This window comes from Cyprinodon tularosa, unplaced genomic scaffold (genome assembly GCF_016077235.1).
Source record: "Cyprinodon tularosa strain WSP-4 unplaced genomic scaffold, ASM1607723v1 ctg236, whole genome shotgun sequence".
NCBI lineage: Eukaryota > Metazoa > Chordata > Actinopteri > Cyprinodontiformes > Cyprinodontidae > Cyprinodon > Cyprinodon tularosa.
Genome location: NW_024038883.1, coordinates 839,958 through 855,190, shown reverse-complemented (window position 1 = coordinate 855,190; position 15,233 = coordinate 839,958). Strand labels below are relative to the sequence as shown.

General features: G+C 43.5%; 1 protein-coding gene across 15 annotated transcripts in view; it reads left to right on the top strand.

Annotated features, from left to right (window-relative positions):
• The window catches only part of LOC119784895 (transcription factor 4-like), a 292,976-nt gene extending 282,189 nt beyond the window's left edge, over positions 1–10,787 (top strand). For 8 of the 15 annotated variants that reach the window (XM_038287164.1, XM_038287162.1, XM_038287169.1 and 5 more), the window contains 5 exons: positions 3,735–3,864; positions 5,558–5,720; positions 7,787–8,016; positions 8,278–8,416; positions 9,416–10,787. In XM_038287164.1, coding sequence (XP_038143092.1) covers positions 3,735–3,864; positions 5,558–5,720; positions 7,787–8,016; positions 8,278–8,416; positions 9,416–9,464 — 711 coding nt within the window. In that variant the 3' untranslated portion in view covers positions 9,465–10,787. Of the gene's footprint in view, positions 1–3,734; positions 3,865–5,557; positions 5,721–7,786; positions 8,017–8,277; positions 8,451–9,415 lie in introns of all 15 variants that reach the window. The other 7 variants (XM_038287171.1, XM_038287166.1, XM_038287168.1 and 4 more) reach the window with 3 other exon arrangements.
• The last annotated feature ends 4,446 nt before the right edge of the window (positions 10,788–15,233 follow it).

The following is a 15,233-nucleotide window of genomic DNA, read 5'->3' as shown; positions in this document are numbered from 1 at the left end:
AAGACTAAATAAAAAAAAAAAAAATTTCACGATAAGTGAGGAAAAAAGGTTTTAATAATAACAAAGTCTTCATAAGTCTTGAATTCATTTTAGATTTTTATTCGTTAATTTTCAGACGACAGATTCAAAAAGGCTTCAGGAATCTGTTAATTAAATCGCACATTAAAGCGATAAAAACTGAAGACGAGAGAAAAGGTTTAAAGATCGGATCTGTTTCCCATCGGTTTATTAATCATTTATAAATCATTTATTTATAATTTTACTTTTAGTTAGTTTGATAAACAGATGATACAGAATCAGTTTTAGTTTTTGCTTTTTAATTACAGTTTTTATTTGTTTCATTGAACAAAATATTTTTTCTGTCCGTTTTTTTGGGACCTATAATAACTTTAATATTCCTTAATTCTTTATTATCGTCACTTTTAATGATCTTAAATCTGTTTATCGTTCCTTCATTTAAAGAAACCCTCGATTAAAAAACAAGAAGAAACTTTTTCTTCCTGGAAAACAGGAAAAAATCTTATTTCTTTGACTGTGAAGAAAACCTTTTTATGAACATGACGACATTTAATTTGTTAAATAATTAGAACTGTGTGTAAATTCAGTTATTAATGAATGAGAATGATTAGAATGATTAGCGGCGTTCCTGGCGCTCCGTAAAACATCTTTTCCTGGTTGAACTTAACGGCTTGTTCATAACAGCAGAGCGCCCTGTCTGTCCGCCTGCTGCCATTTTGCATTTTGGAATCCGGGCGGCGATGAAAGGCCGAGGATGGGAGGAGGAGGAGACGAACCGGCCGCTTTAAAGCTGCGCCGACATTCAGTGATATTTGCAGGAAGCGAGACGAGAGTTTGGCATCAGCCGGCGGGATTAACCGGCAGGCTGGGATTCCTGCCTGGAATCACTTTGTTTTCTCTATGGCGCGTCTAACACCCAGGTGGGCGGAGCATCTGAAAACAGAACCAAACTGATATCAGCTCATATGAAGATTAGTCATTTATACATTTTTAACCAATTTAATTCAAATAAAAACTCAGCAGGAGACATAGAGACAATTCTATTAATTTTACTGTTTTAAATTAAGTTAAATTCCATATTGTTAAATATGTCAAAGTACATCGACTCTGTTAGAGTTATTATAACAACAACTGGATCTAGATAAACACTATGTAGAGAGTTAATTCAGATTGAGACCAAATGCACTCAGATTGGTGTTAAATTTAACTCTTAAAGTGTTAAAATTAACTGGGTAGAATTTAAATTAGATTTCTTTTATTTCTCTGTGTCTGAAATCTAATTAAAACTTCTTCTCATGAATTTCAGTAAAATCGGATTAAAATCTGGAGTTTTGATTTAATGGAAACCAGTGAAGCTGAATCGGACTCAGAGGTTTAGGAAGGAGAGTCCGAGTCCAAACAGAACCTCAGACGTTCAGAGACCTGAAGGTCCAAACCGCCTCGGATCCGTTTGTTTCACCTCAACTGCAAAATAATCCAGATTAAATCTAAAGTTCAATAAAAATGGTTTAATCCCAATCAAAGAAAAGGTGAAAAATTAGAAAAGCAGTTTAGAAGTTTTATCCACTGAAGGTAAATAAACCTCTAAACCCAACCATGTGGAAAAGTAATCACACCCTCGTTAAAACACTAAAGACTAACTGAGATCAACCAGACTGGATTACAGGATAATCCATAGTATCATTAAATCAGCTGCACAGAACCCGTCTGGCAGCAGGAAGTAAGCTGAGAAACCTGAAACAATCAGTGAGAGAAAAGCAAAGACGGTGGAGCAGAGATGGTCCAGATCTGAGCAGCAGTTCAAGGTTAGGAAGCGGCCTAGTCCAAGTCTGGACTCCTTCAACAGGCTCCTCTTGATGCTCCCTGCTGCGTCCTCGTCTCTCCGGGCTCAGATCCGTCAGCCCAGCCGCTCATATTAGAACAAAGCCCAGGGAAACCAGGGAGCGGCCATTTTGAAGCGCTTCCCAATCACATCCTGTGCCAAAACAGCGAGTCCCCGCTGGAAGCTGCTCCGAGCTTTGGGAATTAGAAATCCCACAATTAAACATATGGGCATTCAGATAATTGTCAGTTGTGCTGCGGCGTGTTTGTGTGTGGCAGACAGATGGACGGGATCCAGCAAACTACGCTCACCCAGGAAACGGCAAAACAAAAGATGGTCAGACCTCCAGAGCTGAAGGAAAAGCTCATCTCTGACGTCTGGATTTACATTCGGACTAAAAGTGACAGACGCTGACGGACGTGAGGAAGAGGAGGAGGAGGAGGAAGGAGAGTCCAGGGGAGCCGCAAACTCTCATCAGAAACTTCTTTCATTAGGAGGAGGGACGGTGCCCTCTGCTGGCTAAAGATGGAACCGCAGCAGCTCTGCAGGCAGAAAACCTAGAAACAGAATAAAAAGAATTTTCATACAGATTATTAATATTTACACAACTACAGAGAATTATACTTTTATTTCAATGAAAAACACTTTTAAAAATGGAGATTAAAAATAAAGATAACATAAAAATGATTGAATGTGAATTTATTCAGAATAAAGTGAAGCATCTGCCAATAAAGCAGATGGTTGTCCGACTTTCAGGATTATTTTCATTCGCATCGGCTTTGTTTCCTCCTGTTTAAACACCGGGATTCATTTGAAACTGAAGGCCAATTTAATCCCGTTTAATCCAGGATTTCTTCCCTTGATAAATCTAAATGAATCTGAATTGGATCCATTCGGTTCTAATTAAATACAGTCCAAAATATTAGATTTTATCCACTGTAGCCCAACTTTATTTAATTATTGTGAAGAAATATTCACAATAATTTACAGAACAATAAAGTTCTTTATGTACGATAATTCTACTATAATCTAATCCAACCAATCCCAGTTTTACTGCAAAGAGCTGCTGATCAGCTCAATCAAAGATATTTATAAATGAGATTTAATTTATTTACCATTAAACTCTCAGGTTAGATAGGATTATAATCCTGCATCTCAGTTTAATCTGGATCGTTAGTTTCTCTCTAATTTAAATTAATCCCAATATAATCCAGATTATTCCAAATTAAATCCAGCTACATTTTTTGCTCACTCTTTAATTTCATTTAGTTAAATTTAATTGGAATCAACAAATCTATAAAAAAAATGAAAACAAACTAATTGTGACCAAATGCAGCCACTTTAATCCCAGTTAGTATTACTCACCAGATTAGATTATTAATAATCACATTTGATAATTGTTAATTTAGCAAATGACTGTTAGATATTCAATTAAACGTTCAAACATTCATTTTTTCTCTAGATATAAAGTCCAATTATTAACCAAATATTTTCTCTGTATCCATTAGAAAAAAATGAATTCTTTATAAATCCAATTATCGGCGTAATTTAATCTGACTTGTTCTCAATAAACTGGTTTCAAACTGTGGTTTATATAAGATTAGGTCGCAGTTTAATTTGAATCCTGATTTAAGCCTGATCAGTTTCTAGGGAGCTGCAGGTCATCTTAAGCTCAGCTTAAATCTGATTTTAGGTTCATTAAGTTTAAAGATGAATTTTTCTGTTAATTTTCCGTAATTTAATCCCAGCAGTTAGTGGATGTGGGCTAAATGGAGGCGTCATGGATCAGTTCTGGGCTCAGAAATCTTATTTTTTCACTTGGATGCTGCCGGCAGGTTTCACCACAGCGCCCCCTGCTGACAGCTCTGATGGTTGGGTCTCCTTTGTTTTCCAGGTGGGCTCCCACAGAGAAGATGGCGGCAGTTTGCGAGGAGGTCACTCCATGGCGGGTCAGGTGTCGGTGCCTCAGCTGCCGGTTCAGTCGGCCACCTCGCCGGACCTCAGCCAGCCCGACCCCTACCGCGGTAAGATCTGTCACCCACACCCCACCCCCCACCCCCCAACATGAGATCCTCACCCAGCATCAGTCAGTGCTGACCCGTCAGAATAAAATAGGACATCGATCTGGATTCTCCACCAGGGGGCATGAAACATTCACCTCATTACTTTAAAACATCTGTTGGTTCAAATCATCAATAACCTCAACTTTTAATTTGGAAGGCTTTCATGTTTAACCATTGGTCAACTTTATTTTGAAGGTCCAACACATTCTTTTTGTTAGGTGAGAACACTTTGAAACACGCTGGTTATGAGAAGCTAAAAGTAAGACTTTGATTCTAAGCTTTATTTTGAAAGTCCGGCGTGTTTTTCCATCAGTGGTTTAAGTCTTCATGGCGCCGCTTTGCAGTAACCAGGTTGTGGGTTTGACTCCTTTACTTTCAGTTTGTGCTCTAACCTCTCTGGATGATCCTGTTTCCTCCCAAAGACCAAAAACTTTCTAAGCTACCCTGAGGTGTGCCAGTCGTCTTGATTAAAATATGATATGATAACCGCTCCAATTAGCTTCTCCCATTTAAAATCAGCATCTGGTTTAGAACGCTTGATTTAGAATATGGTATCAGGGGTCCTTGGTCTATAGCAGTGGAGTCATGAGGTCCAAACACTCTGACCTCAGTTTACTTCTTGTTAAAATGTAAAAAGTTCAGGACCCTCCAGGCTTTAATGTCTAAACAGTTCAATAAAGACCGTCTCCCTGTTTTAGGGCCAAATAGAATTTGGTCATCAGCATAAAAATGGAAATCAATCCCACGTCTTCTCAGTATGGAACCCAGAGGCAGGGGCCCTAAAACTGAGCCCTGTGGGACGCCGTAGGATAAGGAAGCACCAGGCAAAAGTGAAATATTGAGGCTTTTACTTTAAAAATCTAACTTAGGCCTCCTTTTAAAACTGATTTAGGACATAAGCCTGAGAACGAATTAGTTTTACTGTGAAAGTCCAAAATAATCCCTTTTAGACTTTTGGTTCTATACCATCAGGAGATTAGATGCAATAATCCAGCATCTAGAAAATCTAGTCTCTTATTTTGAAAACATAATGAAATTCCATTTTTTTTTCTTTCTTCAGCTTAATCTTTTCAGTGGGTTTTACTTTGAAAGTCCAGTCTAATCCTTTTCCTGTCGGGCCCTGAGCATCCACCCGCCCCCGTCGCCATGGTGAACGCCGCTTTCTATTACGCTGGGTTTGGTTTTTAGTCGTATGATGTCCGTTCAGGCATCCTGTCAGATAGACGTTTTGTTTGTTTTTAGGCTGTCGCCATGGTAACCCCAAACATAAACAAAAGGGGGATCCTGCTGGCGAGCCGCATCGATGGAGGGATAGAGAGTAAAAATGAACTGAACTCTGTGCTGGAAAGCAGTCAGAATAAATAATAAAAACCGTTTGGTGAATAAATTAGTGGAACTTTGAGCATTAAGACCTAAAGGAGAAGGTCTGGACTGAGGAAGAGGAGGAAGAGGAGGAAGAGCGTCAGCGTGCAGCAAATGATCGCAGAGCTGATTTGCTATTATATTATGATGATGTCATGTGTCGTCGTCCCTGACCTCCTTTTCTTCATCCAGCTTATTCCTCAGTAATCCTGTGGAACCTTCCGGATCTTCCTGGTTTTCCTGGTAAAGGTCAGATGATGTCTAACCGCTGGTGTCCTCTGTCCTCCTGCAGCTCTGTCTGGCGGTCTTCAGGGCCAGAGCGCGTCCTCAGTCAGCTCAGAGATCAAGTCTGAGGACGAGGGAGACGAGAACCTCCTGCAGGACAGCAAACCCCTGGACTCCAAGAAGGAGGACTTGGACAAGGAGCTCAAGGCTATAGAGAGGTCAAGATCTAGGTAACCCGTCCACCTCCCAGACGTTCGCTTCCATCAAAACCCTCAGCTGGACGTCTTCCCCACACCCCCCCAGGCTGCGTCCTGCGCGTCCCTTTGGACGCCGAGCGGGACGGTGAGCTGGGAGCGTTTGAGGAACCAGCCTCTGAACTTTGATGAAGTGATCAGTGTGATGAGAAGCAGCTGAATACTTCAGACTTCTGGCCTCCACCAGGCGCCTCCTTCTCTTTCCTAGCCCCGCCCCTTCTGGAGGACCTCTTGGAGCCAGGGCGGCGGGGCTGAGGAAGGGTGGAGGCTGCAGGTGGAGCAGCTCCTGGTTGCTCCTGCGTGTCTCTCCAGGTCTTGAGCCTGGATTCAGCTGCTTCTCACGCAGCAGAGTAGAGCCCTCCGTCAATATGGTCAACGAAGCTCCACCTCACTGCGCCCAGGGTGGGAAACCAGCAGCAGTACGATCCCAACCTGTTTCTGCAGCGGCTCGGCTTCCTCAGTCCTTCATCATGATGATGATGATGATGATGATGGAAACCTTCTTCCCACCCTGGATGCCGTCGGAACGGCTTCCCTCCTCCTCTGTTTCCCAGGAGGATAATCTGGAACATTCGGATCCTGAACCCCACAGTTTGGCCTTGTTGGTGGCGGCCATGTTTACCATGACGATGATGATGATGATGTTTTAATGGTGAAAAATGTCTCTTCTAAGCTTTTTTTCCCCCCAGAGTTTAGAAAAAGGGTGAACACTGATGATTTTGTATTTTAAGATATATTTATTTATTCATAGATTTAATTATCATTTATTTTAGCTTATTGCCAGATATACATATTTATTTTATAGTAAAATGGTTCAGAGTCAGAGGCTACAGGAGCCACCGATAATTAGCATTAGCTAAAATGCTACATTAGGCTAAGGAACAAGATTTGGTTTCCCAGAATGTTTACTCTTGCTCTGGAAAAGTATCGATACTCTGAAAAGTATTGATACTTTGCATAGTATCGCTACTTTTCCAGAGTATCAATACTTTTCCAGAGCACCGATACTTTCCAGAGTATCGATACTTTCCCAGAGTATTGCTACTTTTCCAGAGCACCGATACTTTCCAGAGTATCGATACTTTCTCAGAGTATTGCTACTTTTCCAGAGTATCGATACTTTTCCAGAGTATCGATACTTTTCAGAGTATCGCTACTTTTCCAGAGTATCGATACTTTTCAGAGTATCGCTACTTTTCCAGAGTACCGATACTTTTGCAGAGTATCAATACTTTTCCAGAGTACCGATACTTTTCCAGAGTGCCGATACATTTCCAGAGTATCGATACTTTTCCAGAGTATCGATACTTTTCAAGAGTATCGATACTTTCCTGGAGTATCGATACTTTTCAGAGTATCAATACGTTTCCAGAGTACCGATACTTTTCCAGAGTACCGATACATTTCCAGAGTATCGATGCTTTTCCAGAGTATCGATACTTTTCAAGAGTATCGATACTTTCCTGGAGTATCGATACTTTTCCAGAGTATCGATACTTTTCGAGAGTATTGAACTGAGTATCGCTTTCGATAACTGCCCTTATAAGCAGGCAGAAGGCAGCAGTTCAAAAATAACTCCATAACATCCTGGATTGCTAATCTACACCAATTTAATCCAGGCCAATCAGATTAGGACTTGTTCTCTCTTTCATTTGGCTTCATGGAAACGGCTGTTAGCGGCTGTTAGAAACTAAACGTTTTGCAGAGGAGGAAAAGATGTCGTCTTCATCACCATGTAGAATCTATGCTCAGATTCTATAATCTGGGATTAAGATCTGATGGATGGAAAGGTTGATGAATCTTTTCAGCGTCTGGCTCTCCAATGCGCTGATGTGTTAGCTCCCTGTGTGACCTCAGCGCTGCAGTGAATGCTGGGAGGTGTAGTTTGATCTCAGCGACAAACGGTCCTTTTTTATTTCCTTTAGTTTGCATAAAATGTTAACTTAACTCCTAAACCTCTGTGTGATAAACTAAACCCTCTTCCTTTGAAACGTCTTGGCTCCTCCCATCATCCTCATCTTCCTCCTGGCTTATCACCTCAGCAACAACGACGACGAGGACCTGAGCCCCGAGCAGAAGATGGAGAGGGAGCGAGAGCGGCGGATGGCCAACAACGCTCGGGAGCGGCTGCGCGTCCGCGACATCAACGAGGCGTTCAAGGAACTGGGCAGGATGGTGCAGCTGCATCTGAAGAGCGACAAGCCGCAGACCAAGTTACTGATCCTGCACCAGGCGGTCGCCGTCATCCTCAGCCTGGAGCAGCAAGTCCGAGGTCAGCCTCCAGTCAGCCTGTTCACCGTCTGGTAGTCCTGTTGAGTCATCATGATTTTACATCCATAGACTCTGGATAGATGAGTTAGAAAGGCCTGAATGTCAGCAGCAAAAACAGCATAAAACTTCAGCTAAAAATATATAAAAAAACTTTAAATTGATAAAATATTTTCTTTGATGTTTTTGTCAAACTGGACTCTGGTTGAGCTCCAGCAGGGGGCAGCAGATCTCCTCTTGATTGTTCTGCTTTCTTTCTTTGCAGAGAGGAACCTGAACCCCAAGGCAGCCTGCCTGAAGCGCCGCGAAGAGGAGAAGGTCACATCAGATGGGACCCCCCTCTCGCTGGCTGCCGCCCACCACGCCGCCGCCATGGGCGATGGACCAAACCCCATGGGACAAATGTAAACCGCAGCAAACTCTCCTCCCCCCTGAATGGTCAGAAGATTTCACTTCTGCACTAACCTGCTGCTGTCGTACGTTTGACTCAGATCAGGCCGACAACCAATCAGCTTCCAGAAACCATCCTCTGTGTTCGGGATGGAAGGAAGGTCACATGACCAAAAATAACCACGTTCCTTTAATTTAGGAGATTTAGTGTTAATTACGGCTTTCCTTTAAAATCCAATTTTACAGATTTCACCGTCTATATTAGCATTTCTATGATTCCCATACAGAAAGCAGACGGTGAAATCTGCAAAGGAAAGAAATTCATAAAATTATCTCCCAAAGTAAAAAAAAATAAATAGCTAAATAAAATCTAAAAAAGAATGAAACTAAAAGTGGAACACATAATCATTTACTCTTGAATTCTTGAAACATTTTCTTTTCTTCCAGTAATATTAGAACCAGTTTCTAAATGTGGAAATTTTAACTTTTTTAAACGAGTAATTATTAAATCCACACGTAAACCTAGAGGCCAAAAGCTGAAGATGCCGTTAATTTATTTTATTTCCAGCTAAACACATAACCCTGTTTTCCTTTGATAGAAAAACTTTGGACCAATTTGAAATGTTAAATTGAACCTGAATTAAATTTAAGATTATTTTATCAGTAAAAATGTTTTAACAAAACTAAACTGGGATGAAAAATGTATTATCTTTGTAATTAACCTTTGTATGGTTCAGAAATGTTGAAGAAAGTGTTTCTGTTTGTGATGATGATGGTGATGATGATGATGAGGATGATGAAGATGATGATAACAGCAGGACCGTGGAGCGTCGCCACAGCCGTGGAAATGTTGCTTCACTGGATTTAGAACCGTTCTACGATACGGCAAACCCTTTGCTCATTTTATTGCTGCGCCGTAACGCTGCTGTTTACGTCTTATTGCCCCGCTGACCCAGCAGTCACGAGCCGAAGGCTTAATGGCCGCTCTGACCCGGTTTCCATCTGTTCTCCAGGTCCAAGGTGCCGGAGTTCATCAGGATGATGAGTGACCAGTTCCTCTGACGGCGTTTTCCACCCAAACCCGCCAATCAATCACAGTCGCTGTCACTCCAGCCCGACCAAGTAGTTCCTGTGGAAGTCAGAACCGCCGTCGCCTCCGACTCTCCTCATCGCCATCGTCGTCCTCTTCCTCTCCTCCTTCGGTCCAGAAAACGTGGAACTCAGAGTCGCATTTTGTGGCTTTTTGGTGTCTTTTTATCTTCAGCTGAAGCGAACTGGATGTTTCTGATGGGAGACGTTGGACCGGCTGCTGCAGACTGCAGCGGACTCGCTTCTCTGGAAACGCTTCATGTTTTATCAGCATTCCCAACACAAAAGGTTCTATATGGATAAATATAGTAAATTTACATATATATTATATGTGTTTAAGAAAAGAAAAAATGTATAAAAAGTTGGATTTGACGCAGGCAGCGAGGACGGTTGGGGTTAAGGAGGTCAGAACGGAGCAAAACATATCACACGCTGCGTTTAAATGCAGCGACCGAACGCAGAGATCGAATGCCTTCAAACGCCGTCTTTGAACGCAGCGACTGAACGCAGAGTTTGAACGCAGCATTTGATCGCAGCGAGCAAACACAGCGACTGAATGCAATGTTTAAACGCAGTGATCAAAAGCAGCGGTTGAACGCAGAGCTAGTTCGCAGCTTTTAAACGCAGCGATTGAACGCGGTGTTTGATTGCAGTTTTATCACAGCAGTCGAAACCAACAATCGAACGCAGCGTTTAAACACAGAGCTAGTTCGTAGCTTTTAAAAGGAGCGAATGAAGGCTGCGATCGAACGCAGTCTTTGAACGCAGCGGTTGATTGCAGCGTTTAAACCCAGCAATCAAATGCAGCTTTTGAGCACAGCGACTAAACGCAGAGTTTGAACGCAGCGTTTGATCGCAGCGAGCAAACACAGCGACTGAATGCAATGTTTAAACGCAGTGATCAAAAGCAGCGGTTGAACGCAGAGCTAGTTCGCAGCTTTTAAACGCAGCGATTGAACGCGGTGTTTGATTGCAGTTTGATCACAGCGGTCGAAACCAACAATCGAACGCAGCGTTTAAACACAGAGCTAGTTCGTAGCTTTTAAAAGGAGCGAATGAAGGCTGCGATCGAACGCAGTCTTTGAACGCAGCGTTTGATCGCAGCGAGCAAACACAGCGACTAAACGCAGCGTTTGATCGCAGCGGTTGAACACAGTTTTATCGCAGCGATCGAAAGCAGCGGTTGAACACAGCTAGTTCGCAGCTTTTAAATGCAGCGATTAAACGCGGCCTTTGAACGCAGAGTTTGTTTGCAGCTTTAAAAAGCAGCGAATGAACGCAATGTTTGATCGCAGCGACTGAAAGCAATGTTTGATCACAGCGGTTGATCGCAGTGACTGAACGCAATGTTTTATCGCAGCGATCGAAAGCAGCGGATGATCGCAGCGACTGAACGCAATGTTTTATCGCAGTGATCGAAAGCAGCGGTTGATCGCAGCGACTGAACGCAATGTTTGATCGCAGTGACTGAACGCAATGTTTTATCACAGTGATCGAAAGCAGTGGATGATCGCAGCGACTGAACGCAATGTTTTATCGCAGCGATCGAAAGCAGCGTTTGAACGCAGAGCTAGTTTGCAGCTTTTAAATGCAGCGATCGAACGCGGCCTTTGAACGCAGTGATTGATCGCAGCTTATCACCCCACTGTGGACAAAGTGGTGCCTGAACTCTGGGATTAACGCACACTGAGGGGATTTGGAGAAACAAAACCTCCTGCTGAGGGAAGAAGCGACCAGCTGCAGCCGACGGAGCGTTTGCTTTTTATCGTTGCTTCAGCTGGAATCCACGCAGATTCAATCACCCTGAAAACTGATGTCTTTGTTGATGAAACCTGGAAATTAGCGACCAAACGGCCCGACAGGATAGTGACGGTCAGAGAGGAACTGAACCAGAACCAACTCTGACATGGAGGTGAAACCAGAACCAGAGAAGCAGCTAGGAAAGGGGGCGGAGCTTATGACGACGCATCGCTGACAGACGAGCGATTCATCGACGGTCGGAGCCGGACTGAACCACAACAGGAACCACATTCCTTGAGCCGCTACTTGAATCAAGTGCTTGAACGTCTGGTCGGCCCAGAACCGCACCGGGCCGCAGAACCACGGAGACGATGGAGAACCCTTCGCCATGGCGGCACTGCAGAGGAAGCGAGGGAACAATCATCGGGGCGAGGGGTCTGCCATCACTCCGAGGGGCAAACATTCCCGTGTCACGCTGCTGTGATCCCCCCCCCTCCCGGTTCTGATCCGAATCCGCCCACCCGCCGAAGGAAGGAGGCTTCCAGACGGGGAGTTCCAGAACAGAGTGAGAACTTCTCAGCGGCGGGCTAATATGACCTGTCGTCCCGACACGAGTTAAACCGATTGAAGGAAGGGTGAGGGTCCGCCCCCTACAGGGGCCCACCTGCTTCCTGCAGTAGAGCTGCTGCTCCTCCACATGGAGGGGGTCACAGAGCCTGGTTAGCATTGCTGAGCTGAGCCTCCTGAGGCGGATACGTCCGTCTGGATCTCAGCTTCTCGCTCCAGGAGCGGCGATCCGAGGATCGCAGCCTGAGACGGTCGAACTGGAGCCACGGCCGCCGCTTCCTGGGCCCAGTAGAACTAACCTGATGGTTCTGTGTTTCACCGTATGAGAACCGTTTGGTTCTTTCACTCTTTGGTCCGTAATACACCCAGCAGGTCGCCGTCTGACCCGGTCGTTAGGAACCAATCTGTGTTTGGAGAAGCAGAGATCCCAGTCTGGAAGCCTCCTTTCAGCCCAGTTGGACCGACCCGTCCCAGTTTGGACTGATACCAGAACCCCCCCCATCCCTCCCTCCCTCCCACAGATGCAATCTGAACATTCTCGATTCTACCGACGTGCCTTTCTTAGAGTCCATATCACAGAGGAGGACTTTGATCCGGTCTTTTCATAGGATGCAAGCTTGGAGGTTCGGTTCTATGCAGTCAGGTTTTTTACCAGACCTGGGAATTTAAAAAAAGAGAAAAAAAAGGACAAAAAAGTATTTTTTGGATAAAAAAGTATCCTGTATTTAATGTACTGTACGCTAACATGTAATTAGACGGTGTGTTCTGGGATAGACGCCCCCCCCCCTAACCCCAACCCCCCCGGTTCCCGTTCTGGTCCCTCCTCTCTGTCCAAGATGGACGACGCGTCTCTTCTTGTATTATAGCTTTTATCAATATTTGATCGGCTTGTCTGTGAGCCAATGTAGTCTTCAGTACAGTGTGTGGTTGTATGTCGTAAAACTTTGTTTTTCCTCCCCACTTTCGCCCTTTCCTTTTTTTAAACATTTTGTTTCTGATGCTTTTTGTTTCGGTTTCCATGTCTGATAGAAAAACTGTAAAAAAAAAAAATGTAAAAAAAAGTAAAACTAAAGAACAGAAATCGCCATGGAAGCAGCGGCGTTCTCCGTCGGCGGATCGACGTCGACCAATCGAATCCCTGCGACTGGAAACTGGAAAAGAATCTATTTGAATAAATCAGTCTATATAGAAATGTACAAAAGTATATAGGATATATAAGGAGGGCGCCGTTCCTGGTTTCTATTGATATTATCAGTGTTTGATTCAGCGGAGGAGTTTTTGTTTTTTTAACTGGCAGAGACGGGCGACGCCCCTCAGTGTTAGAAATGTTCGTATTGTTTGTTGTTGAAGCGACAGCAGCTACGGCTCCCTGCACAGGACAAAAACACGGGACCTCCATCCACATGCCCAAGGCCACAACTGACTTTTGTAAATTGTATGCAAGAAAAATTGCAAACTTTACCATTATTTTGAAACTGTGTATGTAAAAGTTATATTTTTACATGTAGACGGTCTTTTATTTTGTGTTTTAGAAATATGTTGTATGGTTTTGTTCCTTTTTTTTGTTAAAAGATGAAAAAGTACAATTCAGTGTGTGTTAAAAATGTGTCACATTGAAAATGTTCTGAGATCAAAAATAGAAAATCATTTGGATTTTTAATGTTTCTAATCTTTGAGGAGTCAGAGCTCCAAACATTCATCCTTCTTTATGTCTAGTTGAATCATGCGTGTAAATATTCATCGCCGGTTTCTGGGGGTAGGAGGTCAGCTGTGAGACGCCACCATCATTGAGCTCAGACTCCTCGCCAGGCGCCAACGTTGAGTTTTGGTCCCCGCGGTGTTTTTGGTTCCGGATCAAACCGTCGTCTTTGAGCTCGACGAGCTTCTCTTCAATCAGGCCTCTAGATTCTCGCCAGAAAATCGTATCTGAATATTTTTCAAATTGTCAGATCTTTCCTGAATGCGTAAAGGTTGGTAGCCAAAGAGTGTAAATCTGCTTGGCGCCCCCTGGTGGCTGCCAGTCGACCATGGATCGCTATTTTTTGGAAGAAGGCGCATAAATGTGGAATGAATGGAAAACCGTCGGCACCTAATTGGAGATGAATATATGATGGCAAAGATCGGAGCGTTGCTAAGATAAACCAGCAGCTCATCTGCGAACAATCGAATCAGCTACTTCCCCAAAAACTGATCTGATCGCGTGCACAGCACTTTTAGTCGCAGTTTTTCAGTGTTTGCTGCCCTGACTCGGAGCTCCTCTGACTCAGGGCTGCTCTGACTCGGAGCTGCTCTGACTCTTAGCTGCTTTGACTCGGAGCTGCTGTGACTCCGAGCTGCTCTGATTCGAGCTGCTTTGACTCGGAGCTCCTCTGACTCTTAGCTGCTTTGACTCTTAGCTGCTCTGACTCTTAGCTGCTCTGACTCTCAGCTGCTCTGACTCAGCTGCTTTGACTCTCAGCTGCTCTCACTCGGAGCTGCTCTGACTCGAGCTGCTTTGACTCTCAGCTGCTCTGACTCGGAGCTGCTCTGACTCGGAGCTGCTCTGACTTGGAGCTGCTCTGACTCTCAGCTGCTCTGACTCTTAGCTGCTCTGACTCGGAGCTGCTCTGACTTGGAGCTGCTCTTACTCTCAGCTGCTCTGACTCTTAGCTGCTCTGACTCAGCTGCTCTGACTCAGCTCCTCTGACTCTTAGCTGCTGTGACTCGGAGCTCCTCTGACTCTGAGCTGCTCTGACTCGGAGCTCCTCTGACTCGGAGCTCCTCTGACTCTGAGCTGCTCTGACTCTTAGCTGCTCTGACTTGGACCTACAGGTCAAAGACCAGGATTGACTCTGTGCTACATGTGCTTTTATTAATGTTCATTTTGAAATCCTTTGGTTTTGTATTTTCTTTGTAAACTCGTCTCCTAAATAATAGTATCCTCATTTTTACGCCCCCCCCCTCCTATTGGCTGTTGAATTATTTTCTTCTTGTACATAAACGCCTCATTTCTCTTTTTCAGTGACTGTGCCATGAGCTTTGTAATCTGTTACTCTGTACCAGTTTAACTGCAATAATGAGTTGAATTTGAAAATGTGTTTTTCTGTCCTTATTTCATTCAGATTATTTTAAAATGTTTTAAATACGATAAAACTGTTTCATTGATAAGTTTTAATTTATTTGATCTGGTTCCTGTGATGAACGGCAGGAAAACGAAGCTAATTTTTAGGATCATTAAACCTGAAAACATTCTTATCACTAAAATGTTTGTTAAATTCTGATCTTTATGGTTTAACTAACTATGATCATCCTCTTAGGGCCGAAACTTTTTCAACATTTACAGACTGGAAAAGATCCAAATCTTCATAAGTCATTTTTTCTTAAAATAATTTGTTCTTGGATTCAGGAGATAAAAGACATTTTGCCGATGAAACGAGACAATTTACACTTAAAATA